The following is a 12,507-nucleotide window of genomic DNA, read 5'->3' as shown; positions in this document are numbered from 1 at the left end:
CTTCTTTTTTTTAATGAAATTAAAGTGAATTCAGCCTCAATCACACTAATTTCACAGGATTTGAGCTTATTTATGTAAGTCAATTCTAATCTAATACAAATTCTGTTTTGATATATATATAAACATGAAAAATATTATTCTTGGTCTGGACCATGTGTTCATACTTCCATTCTGTTTTACTTTCTTTGTTTCCAAAATTTTTTGGTCTTAAACAATGAAGGCAAGCAAATGCATCACAGGATATAAATTATATCCAGGGCACCTTAGTTCACTCCTAGAACTTTTTTGGTTGTGTTGAGTCTCAATCCTTTTTTGTAAATGATTTATGGACTGTGGTCATTTATAGAAGTTGATTGCACTGATGTATATTTCATTTGAGTTGATTTTTATTATGTTTGTATAAGTCATATTGTGTGGTCATCAGTTTTGACACAAACCAATCACATTATGGAAAAGACTTACTTGCAAAAGATGCCAATTCTCTTTAAGAAGGTTTTGAAGAAAAAAAACTAGTTCACCTCGCCACTTATTCATGTACCTGCTTAAAGCCAGAAATCTTTTCAGTGGTTGTCAAAAATCTTGACTTAATAAAAAAAAAATATTCAGAGAATTTGGTGTTGATGGCTATTCTTGATTCATATTGTAATTTTTTTTATAGCCTCTGGTCAATTAAATAGATCATGGCATATCTTTTAGACACCTGTCTTTTGTTGAGGACTGCATGTTAGCACCTTAATGCCTTTCAGGTGTTTTTGTTGTTATATTGCTGGCTGATTGATGTATACCTCATGTCTCATTGTACTAATAAACTAAAATAGAAAGTTCTGTGAAATATAGCTGATATACAAATGTACCATATTGAAAGGCTCTCTGTAATTTACAACCATTTACTTCTTATTTCATATATGCAAAAATAGTTTTTTTCTCATTTTAACACTGATCTTAAGGTTAAGGCAAAATGTTGACAAACAACAGGCATATACCATTAAAAGATCTCAAAGTTTGGCTGCACAATAAGCTAAAAATTCTTGTTATTTCATTTTTTTATATAAAATTCATTTTAAAACATGCATTTTCATTTTTTTACTGTAACTTGTATGTTGACACAATAATTTGAATTTGAATTGTATTATATTCTGAAAGTACTTGTGGTTGAAAAAATATACACAATTGTTAATTCCAGTTGGTTTACGTTTCTTGAAAACACCACTACTATGACTACATGTCTGTTAATAATGTTTAAGAGTCCTCTTCTGCATATAATTGCTATTTGTACCCAAGGATTCCTTCATACATTTGCACTTCTCCTCCTAAGATGTTGCTCCAAAAATTATTTGGGAGCGAACGAAAACGATACCAAAATCGAAGATGAAAACCATTCTCATTCAGTCATTGCAGATTTCTGTTTATTCCTGCACTATTAAATCATTTGTTTGAGTTACCTGTAGTACATCCTCGAGTATTCATTGATTCATAGCTCCTTGGTATTGTTTGTCTTGTTAAATTAACTGAAACAAGTACTGTTGTTGACAATTGGCTGACGGCGTTCTTCTCTTTAAGACGCGTCATAATCTGTATCTTTCAAGCGTTTTAAAAAAACCCGACTCCGGACGAGAGATTCACGGATATTGTCCTGATCTGATGTTCAAAGTATTTCTCCATGTGAAAAGTGAGAAATAGGTACCTGCTAGTTCCCCCATTCCTACTATACAAATCCTTGGAACATATAACAAATTATTTTGTTAATAAGCATCCTTTACATAGGAGCACCTCCACATGGAGCTGTTAGTTAATTAAACCCTTACAACTATTTAATATATATATTTATAAAATCTGGGACTATTATACTAACTTAATATAATAGTCCCAGATAAAATATAATAAATATAATTTCAATTATGACTGTGATTTCATTGTGTAAAAGAATATATATATATATCTATACAAAAGTAAAATGTTTAACCTTAATTCAATGAGCAAGCCTTGTCTAATTGGCAATCATTTACCACACATTTATTAAAGCTTAAAGAATGTAAGTTTTTTTTAATAATAAAGTGTAAATGTAACCAAGGAATTGTATATTTAAATATTCAATTCCTTGATGTAACCATTCATTTTTTCTAAATAAAAACATTAATCTAAGAATACAGGGACGTAAAATTGTTTTGTAATTTTAAAATGTGTCCCAGTGCAACAATTGATCATGCAATCTTTCAGTTTCAAAGATTATAAACAAAATTTGCTTCTTGTATAGATGTCATGTTATAAAAAGCAATACAAAAAATTTTATACTGCACTTTCAATATACTTAAAAAATTGATAAACATTCAAATTTACATTTATTGACAAAATTTAGTACATATAAAATTCTTTTCTGTATTCTTACTAGTTTTTATTCATATATGTCCTAATGTTAAACTTATGTGCGATTCAATGCTCACAAATTTTCTTGACTTATAAGTTTGAGGAAAAGTTTTATGCACAGTAAAAAAGGGAGATAACTCATGTTTGGAAGTTAATGATATATATATGATATATATTATCCTTTTTTTCTTTGCAATAATGGGAAGTAAAGAATCTATTACAGTAACAGTAATCTATTTCATAAGTTGGAGTTACCTCCCACATTTTTTAAAAGTATAAAAGTAAAGAAGACATAAGATGTGTGAAAGTAATTAAATTTACTACTTAATAATTATAGAAATATTACTAGTAAATCAAATTAGTCCATCAATATAATATAGGCATCTAGGAATTTGAAATAAGAGATACACATGTATACAAAATTCCATCCTAATGACTCTACTAGAGATAAATATAAACAGTGATAGAAAATATAATTCAAAACCAACATGTTTTTGTAGTTGCATCTAACCCACTATCAAGGGAGATAATTCATGCTTAACAAAAAGATAAATATTTATCATTTACAATGATTGTATGTCCAAATGTGTAAATCTTGAGAGACAAAGAATAACAGTTTTTAAAATGATTCAATTTTGCAAAAAGAAAATTGGAATGAATAATAGCAAAATTCAGGTGAATTTGTTTCTCATGTTACAAAAATTTAACTCAATAAAGTTAAATTTCTCTTATGAATTCATGGTTTAATTCAGATAAAATGAAACATAACATTTTCACATGAGTTTTGATTCATGTTAATTTCATGTGAAATTGTTCACGTGAATTTAACGTGAAATTTTTCATGTGAATATATCATGAAATATTCACATGAATTTAACGTGAAACATTCACGTGAATTTCACGTGAAATACTCACATGAATTTCACGTGAAATATTCACGTGAATTTCACGTGAAAATAGAATTTTTCAAATTAAATTAAGATTTCCATGGAATATATGATACATATAATACAAGATATTAGAGGTTGACAAAATGTTTGATTTTCGGTTATTTTTTTTTAACTTAGACACCATTTATATTTTTTCACGTGAAATTCACATGAAATGTTTTACGTGAAATTCACGTGAAATAATTTCACGTGAAAATTTAACGTGAATTTCACGTGAAATTCATGTGAAATTCACGTGAAATGAGATTCACGTGAAATTCACGTGAGCAAAATTTGGCTGTGTAGTTCAATTTGTTTAATTGAAATCCATTATTGTATTTTGTTTTTTTTTTAATTTTGGGTCATTGATATTTGGTATGCAAGTTGTATTAGCATTGGCACATCTCATTACCATGGAGATTATTTGGCCCTGCCCCCTCAGTCATTGTCTATTGACTTTGAAACTTTGCTTAGTTCACATGTATAAGTTTCAGATTAGGTCAGTTTATGGGGAACCACTAGTGGAAAGTCAATGATATTTGGTATACAGTTGTATAAGCATTGACATATCTGATTTCCATGGGGATTATTTGGCGCCGCTCCCTCAGTCATGTTCTATTGACTTTGAACTTTTTGCTTAGTTTTCATGTATTAGTTTGTGATTAGGTCAGTTTAAGGAGAACTGTTAGAGGTAGGTCAATTATAATTGGTATGCAGTTGTATAAACATTAGCACATCTCATTTCCATGGAGAATATTTGGTCCTTACTCTTCAGTCACGGTCTATTGACTTTGAAACTTTTGCTTAGTTTACATGTATTAGTTTGTGATTAGGTCAGTTTAAGATGAACCACTCATGTTAAGTCATTGATATTTGGTAAGCAATTGTATAGGCATTTGCAAGTTTCATTTCCATGGAGATTATATAACCCCTCATTATGGTTCATTGACTTTGAAACTATTGCATAGTTTACAAGATTATGTTGTGTTTAGGTTTGTTTAAAAGGAACATCTTATGAAAAGTCAATGGTATTTGGTATGCAGATGTATTAGCATTGGCACATCTGATTTCTATGGAGATTGTTTAACCCTGTACCTTCAGTCATGGTTCATTGACTTTGAATATTTGCATAACTGACATGTGTCAAGTATTGCTATTTTAATTTAAACATTTGCGTTATCAAAATAACAAATGGGCAAGACATATCTCTGTGTTAACAGTTTATTATTATTGTTGTTGTTGTGTTTTGATTTCTTGAACATTTTGCCCTCAGAGTCATGTGTTATTGGGCTATATTGTGGTTCAGTGTATATGTATATTGTTATGTTAACAATCTTACAGCAGTTTACACATACAAGATAAGAATAAGAAGATGTGGTTTGATTACTAATGAGACAACTATCCACCAGAGATCAAATGAGTGATTATGTAAGCAATTATATACAAACGTACTTTGAACGTAATTTGAAGTTTCATTACTTTCAGTATGCTTCATTTTTAGCTCACCTCATCATCTCCTCTGAAACTAAAATCCAAATTTAACCAAACTTGGCCACAATCAGCAATGGGGTATCTAGTTTGAAAATTTGTCTGATTACCCCGTCTGCTGACAAATATGGCCCACATAGCTAAAAATAGAACATGGGGGTAAAATGAAAACTTTGTCTATTATCTTGAAAAAAAGCTATAGATTTTCTTGGCTAAGATAAAATACTAATTTCAAAGAAAACAATAGCCATCTTTTCCCCTTACATATTCCAGACTGGCGGTGAGGACACAGTGATGAAGAAATTGGACAGTAATCTGCTGGATACTTGCTCTATACTAGGAGGGATTACTCAGGATAGATCTGAATGTCTGCAGGTTTTTATTAAATGTAAACCACTTGTTGATTGGATAAAAGAATCAATGCCAGGTAATAGTATTTACTTTGTATAAATTCTTTTAAAATTGTTCAACTGATTATTGCCATTTCTCATGTATAAAAACAATATTTAGGGAACTCACTGAGGGGAATTTTTATGATAATAACAATTTTGTTTGTTGTATGTGCTGTTAGTGTCAACAGTGCTTTGACTCAGTCTGAGTTTTTATTACATTAAATACCTCACCTTCATAAATTTGATATCAGTCCACTCGCTGCATTTTTCATCCAGAAACCAGCCAGCCATACCCCCGTGACCTCTCCCACCTGACGCATGTGCGCCATAAACCTTCATCATTTTTTCCAGTTCCATCGTACATGCTGCACGTTTTTTGAGTAGGAAAAAGGTTTTTGCTTAACCACGTTATTTTTCTGTATAGAAATTTATATTTATATTATTTCAATAGTAATTTGTATTTATTAATTGTTTTATTTGGATAATTTTGTTTATATTATCTGAATTATGGACAAAACTCAAACTTCAGTAACGCAAGGCCAAGAGGTAAGTGACACACACACAAGTTCCAGTGGTTTGTTGTCCCCTTGGTGTTCGGCTACTCATTCATATGAGTTTTGGGATAGGAGTATGGCGTTTATCCCTGGTGTTTCTGGTGTTAGTCTGGAACAGAACCCAGACCCTGTTAAGACTTTGCCTTTCACTTCTGGTGCTAGTCAGTTGAGGTTATCTAGGCCTAACAAGGTATCACATACCGTAATTAGGCCTGTTGAGATACCAATGTCTCCAGTTTCTTACACGACAAGTATGCAGGAGACGCTACCAGCTGGCATCAGGAATGACCCCTTTTCCAGGACTAGGTGGCCTCCCATGCCTATGGGTATGCCCAACTTGCCTCTTTATTCACAGGCGGTAGACCGTCTTCAGAATCATTCTCTTTTAAGGATGAGATGAGGAGTCTTACCACTTCTATCCATAAGATAAAAGCAACTGTTAACGCTAAATTCATTGAGTTTGGTAACAGGCTTACTCTTATTGAGTCTAGGGGTCTGTCTCAGGATTCTCCACATGACCCTCCCAGACCTCCTAGACATCTGGTGGAAGATGATTCTGTTTCTTTGGCTCCTAGAAGCCAAGAAGGTAACTTTCTTGAAGACCAAGGTGCTTCTTCTGATATTGACAGTGTTGCTAGCACAGAGGGAGATGCTATGATTCCTAAGGAGCCTTCTTCTGCCAACTCTTCTGAATATCTTAGGAGTCTAGTTTATTCTATTCGCAGGGATATGTCAGATATGCCCATGTCTTCTCCACCAAGGGTTTCGTCTACCCTCTCAGATTTTATGGCTTGCTCTGGTTTAGTCAAGCCAGATTTGAAGGGGTATCATTCTTTTCCAGAGTCGGGTCATTTCACTACAGCTTTGTCTTTTGTTAACTTGTCTTTGGCTGAGAACCATGTTAACACTAGCAAAACGGGTGGTAGTAAGTTCTCTGGTTTCGGACCTGCCTCTTACCCAGGGAAATGCAGATCTAAGGACTTTGAGATTCATGGATCTTCCTTGGGTATGTCGGCTCCTGTCTGTGATAAGGCTTTTTCTGGTTTACTTGGTTTCAAAACCTGTGGACGGCCTCAAACTTTCGGGGAATAATCTAAGGTGTCTTACTTTTGTTCTTGAGACAGCTGAACACTTTTTGTTGGCAGCTGGGTCTCTTTTAAAGGACAAAGGGGAGGAATTTTCAGACTTGAGGTCTATGCTTCTACAGGTAGACAAGAGTCTTGGAATGTCTCAATTCCTTCTTCTTGGCACTGTGGCCAACTTTACTCTTGCTAAGAGACAGGAGATTCTTGATAAATCGAGCGTCTCTGAAGCTCTCCAGCAGAGACTTCTCAGTTCTCTTCTGTCTAAGGACAAGTTGTTCTCTGTTTCCTTAGATCAGCTACGGGAGGAGGTGAATAAGGCCCTCCTGTTGTCAAGGTGGATGTTAAGGTCACTGATGGGAAGAGATTTGTCGAGACTACTCAGATAAACAAGCCTTCTTCCTCTCATCAACCCAAGGCTTCTTCCTCTTCTTCTTCACAGCCTATGAAGAGATCAGCTTTTTCTCATCCTAACCTTACAGGTGGGAAGAAAGCTAAAGTTGTAAAGGGTAAGAAGCAGGGTAAGTGATGTGTAGTCCCCTCCGTTGAATCGTTCCCCACTGGAAGAGGAAATTTATACTACTCCTCTACCTCATCTTCCAGTGGGGGGCAGGCTTTCCTACTTTCTAGATCAATGGTCTCTGATAACTTCAGACAAATGGGTACTTTTGATTTTACAGAGGGGATCGGAGCTTCAGTTTATGGGACGTATTATGGTATACCATTTTACCGTCTGTCCGTCGTCAACATTTTGGACATTAACTCAAAAAAGCTTTAACCAATAAGCATGAAACTTTGGTGAATTGTTTATATCTATTGACGTGAGCTTCCTTTCGTTTTTTTATAAATTTCAGATTTACCGTTTCTGAGTTTTGGGGTTTTATTGATTAAAAAAGGGGGGATTTTCTAGTTTTTCAACAATAACTCAAGAATGCTCTCACCAACTTGCAAGAAATTTTGGTGTATGGTTTATATCTATTGACATGAGCTCCCTTTTGATTTTTATAAATTTTAGATTTTAATTTTCCGAGTTACAGGGTTTTATTCATAAAAAAGGGTGATTTTCCAGTTTTCGGACAATAACTAGACCTGTATCAAGCTTGAATATTGTGTCCATTTTTGCCCCAACTGTTCAGGGTTGGACCTCTGTGGGCGTATCCAGCTGCGCTCAGCGAAGCAGTTTATTGGAACAGCCTCCTCTTTCTCCTGTTCCAATCAATCTTTCAGTGACAAAGCTTTCTCAAAAGAATCAGTTGTTACAAGACGTAGTGAACATTCTTATTCAGAAGGGTGTGTTAGAGGAGGTAAATCCTCCATTTCATCTAGGGTTTTATTCCCGGCTGTTCTTGGTTACCAAGAAGAACGGGAAAATGAGAACGGTTCTAGATCTTTCTGTTCTCAATCAGTGCCTGGTGGTCCCACATTTCAAAATGGAAACCAACAGGTCGATCAGGACGACTATTCATTCAGGAATTTGGACGACCTCTCTAGATTTGATTGACGCTTATTTTCAAATCCCAATTTCTCACAAGTTTCGTCATTTCCTGAAACTGGTTTGGGCAGACAAGGTGTACAGTTTCAAGGCTATGCCTTTTGGCCTGGCTATAGCACCCCTCGTTTTTATCAGGATTTTTCAGACGGTGGTGTCTTATCTTCATACTCAGGCAGTACTCATTCACTCCTACCTAGACGATTCTCTTATCAAGAATCATTGCCGATCTCTTTTGGAGGAACACACCGATTTGGCTATCTTTTTACTCCTGAGACTGGGTTTTTTTATTTCATGGGAAAAATCAGAGATAATTCCCAGTCAGAGTTTCATTTTCCTGGGAGAACATTTTCGGATAGATATGGGTCTAGTGCTTCCTCCAGAAGAGAAGGTAATCAAGGTACGTCAGTTAGTCAGTGCTCTGATGCAGTTTTCAACTGTCCCAGCTTGTCAATTTCTTCTGCTGGTGGGTTTCTTGATTTCAATCATGGACGTCATTCCACTATAACGTCTACACATTCGTCCAATCCAGTGGTATCTGTTGGAGTTTTGGCACCCAATTTCTCAGTTGTGGGAGGCACCTGTTCCAATTCTTCCTCAGTTGTTACCTCATCTTCAGTGGTGGCTTCAGGAAAAACATCTTCTGAAGGGAGTTTTGTTGGATCCTCCAGACCCCAGTCTATCTCTGTTCACAGATGTGATTTTGATGGGTTGGGGAGCCTATCTGGAGGGCAGAACAGCTTCAGGTCTTTGGTCAGGTGCTCAGTTGGAGGAACACATCAATCTTCTAGAGATGAGAGCTGTATTTCTTTCTCTCCTTCATTTTCAGGCTGGGATTCAGGGTCAGTCACTTCTGGTTGCCACGGACAACTCCACAGTAGTGGCTTATCTTTATAATCAAGGGGGAACTCACTCCTTTTCTCTGTATCATCTGAGCAAGGAAATTCTTCTACTGTGTCACAGTCTCGATATAATTCTGTCAGTGAGACATGTTCCAGGCAGTCAAAAACATCTGGCGGATGCTCTTTCCCGTTTGCATGTTCCAGTGAACACAGAATGGGAACTTCATCCATCAGTGTTTCAGGAGATCGTTCTTCGTTGGGATCGTCCTAATATAGATCTTTTTGCCACCAGTCTGAATCACAAGTTGGAGACTTACGTTTCTCCCATTCCAGACGAAAAAGCTTGGGCAGTAGATGCTATAACCCTATCTTGGAAGGGAATGTTCAGTTACATGTTCCTTCCCTTATGTCTTCTTCCCAAGATCTTGCACAAAATTCAGAGGGATCTTTGCAAGACCATTCGAATTGCTCCGGCTTGGCCAAGACAGTCTTGGTTCCCAGAACTACTTCTTCTGTGTTGTGCGAAGCCGTTTCGACTTCTTCTAAGGGAGGATCGTCTCTCTCAGTTCAAGGGAAGAAAGCTTCATCAGGGTCTAGAGAATCTCCATCTGCACACTTGGATGCTGTCAGGAATTCCCTCAGAAAGGGAGGCTTTTCTGAAGGAGCAACCAAGCATATCACAGGGTCAGTCAGGCAATCTACAGGATCAGTATATGACTCCAAATGGTCAATTTTCTGTTCTTGGTGTCAGTTGAAACAGATTGATCCTATCTCAGTTACTGTTCAGCAGTTAGTCGATTTTTTCCTTTATCTTTTTGAAGAAAAGGATTACACTACGTCTATTATAAAGGGATATAGATCTGCCATAGCCAGAACTATGTTTTTCTGGAGGCTCAGAATTTGGTGATAATGAGTTTTAATACGCCCGTCAAAATTTTGACGGGACGTATTATGGTATACAAATGTCGTCTGTCTGGCGTAAACATGTTGCACCGTAACTTGAGAACAACTTATCCAAATTTCATGAAACTTAACATAGTTGTTTCTTTTGATGGTCAAATGATCTGTATACTTTTTGGTGAAAATAAGGTTGAAACTTTTTGAGTTACGGGACTTAGTAACTAAAACAGGTGTGTGTTTTTTTTTCACATGTCGCGCCGTATCTCAAAAACAATTTATGATTATTGCTTAAAACTTTACACACTTCTTAGTTATATTAATCTTAAGATCTGTATACTTTTTGGTGATGATTCAAAATTTTATTTTTGAGTTATTGAGTATTTTGTAAAAAAAGGGGGAGGGGTTTTTCACATGTCGTGCCGTATCTCAAAAACGATTTTTGATTATTGCTTAAAATTTTACACACTTTTTAGTTATATTAATCTAAAGATCTGTATACTTTTTGGTTTTGATTCAAAATTTTATTTTAGAGATATTGATTTTTTTTTTTTAAAGGGGGGTTTTCACATGTCGCGCCGTATCTCAAAAATGATTCATGATTATTGCTTAAAATTTTACACACTTCTTATTTATATTAATCTAAAGATCTGTATACTTTTTGGTTTTGATTCAAAATTTTATTTAGAGATATTGAGTTTTTTGTAAAAAAAAAGGGGGTTTTTCGCATGTTGCGCCGTATGTCAGAAACCATTTATGATTATTGCATAAAAATTCACACACAAGACTACGGGCGTATCATGCGTTCATGGCGCAGCTGTTTATTGTCTTTGTTGATAAAAAACTTTTGCCTTAATAGACCTTGTCAAAGGCGTTTGGTTCCTTCTTGGGACTTAGGTTTAGTCTTGAAGGTTCTTCAGTTTTCGCCTTTTGAACTTTTGCATTCAGCCTCCTTCAAATATTTATCGTATAAATGTTGTTTTCTTATAGCTTTGGCTACTGGTCATAGAAGGAGCGAGATTCATGCCTTGTCAATTTCTGAGTCTTGTCTCTGCTTTGCGGCTGATAAGACCTCAGTTACCCTTCTCACTGATCCTTCTTTTCTAGCAAAGAATCAATTACTTAATAAAGGTTCTGGGTTAATTACTATTCCTGCCTAACCTGCTTCTGCAGATAATCAGGTGTTGTGTCCTGTGAGAACTTTGCTTTTGTACCTAGCCTTGTCAGCAAATTTAAGATCTACTGGTTCTTCTAGGTTGTTCATTCCTATTAAAAAAGGAATTTCTGACATTTCTACTAAAACCATTTCTACCTGGATTTGCAATACTGTCATGTTGACCTATAAGTCAGCTTCATCTGAAGTTTTAGCTAAACATCAAGTTAAAGCTCATGAAGTCAGAGCCTAATCCTCTTCTTGGAACATTTTTAATTTCTCCTTTATGTCGGAAATCATGTCAGCTGGTTTTTGGAGGTCAGATAGTGCCTTTTATAACCATTATTTACGCTCTATGCTTCTTCATTGTGACAACCTCTATTCTTTAGGGCCTTTAGTTGCTGCTCAGCAGGTTGTTTTTCCTCCTCCTAGTGAGAGGGATTCAGCGCTTCGTTAAATTCTGTTATCTAAATTTATGAAGGTGAGCTATTTAATGTAATAAAATTCAAATTTTTAGAACCAAAATTTAGTTTTGTAAATTAAATACTCACCTTCATAAATCAGATGTCCCACCCCCATCCCCTTCATCCCCCTTAGTGCCTGGCATTTCAAGGAACAAATAATGAAGGTTTATGGCGCACATGCGTCAGGTGGGAGAGGTTGTCACAGGGGTATGGTTCTTTTTTCTGGCTAGTTTCCGGTTGAATAATACAGCAAGTGGACTGATATCTAAATTTATGAAGGTGAGTATTTAATTTACAAAACTAAATTTTAATTCTAAAAATTTGATATTTATCAATGCTGTATTAAGAAATACTTTATTTTACATTTAGCTGTGTCTTTATGATTAAGCATCCCATACCTAAATTTGGTCATGATCTTTATTTCATGCTAGACTGACTTCATTGTTTTTGGTTGAAATTCATATTTCTGACAGTTTTAAGTTTTAGTGATGTATATTAACTTGTAAATAGATGCATTAGCGTTCAGTTAGAATAGATCATTTTGAAATCTGGTTATGTTATACCTACTGTAATAAAATATTTTTTTTCACCACAGCTGGACTGAAGGAGTTAAAAGTATTTGTAGACCTGGCTAGTATATCAGCAGGTGAAGGTGACATGGAGATTGCCAAGGTCAACTGTTTACATTCTGCTACAACTGGATATGCTCCACTCATCTTTAATTTGGAAAAAGAATGTGATACAAAGATGTTCCTGGAAAAGTGTGAGGTTGTTTGGAAAGAATTAGTTCCAAATCCTCAACTGCCACAGAAGTTGGTAAGAATTTTTTATATGCAATGAATTATTGAGATGT

The 12,507-nt window shown here is 35.3% G+C and overlaps 1 protein-coding gene across 2 annotated transcripts in view; it reads left to right on the top strand.

Annotated features, from left to right (window-relative positions):
- LOC127702551 (E3 ubiquitin-protein ligase rnf213-alpha-like) overlaps nt 1–12,507 on the top strand; it is a 151,314-nt gene that overhangs the window by 39,337 nt on the left and 99,470 nt on the right. For both annotated transcript variants that reach the window (XM_052206794.1, XM_052206793.1), the window contains exons 19-20: nt 5,055–5,208; nt 12,250–12,470. In XM_052206794.1, the coding sequence (XP_052062754.1) occupies nt 5,055–5,208; nt 12,250–12,470 (375 nt within the window). The remainder of the gene's footprint in view (nt 1–5,054; nt 5,209–12,249; nt 12,471–12,507) is intronic.

The sequence above is a fragment of the Mytilus californianus genome, unplaced genomic scaffold (genome assembly GCF_021869535.1).
Source record: "Mytilus californianus isolate M0D057914Y unplaced genomic scaffold, xbMytCali1.0.p SCAF_5, whole genome shotgun sequence".
In the NCBI taxonomy this organism is placed as follows: Eukaryota; Metazoa; Mollusca; class Bivalvia; order Mytilida; family Mytilidae; genus Mytilus; species Mytilus californianus.
This window is presented reverse-complemented; position numbering and strand designations above follow the sequence as displayed.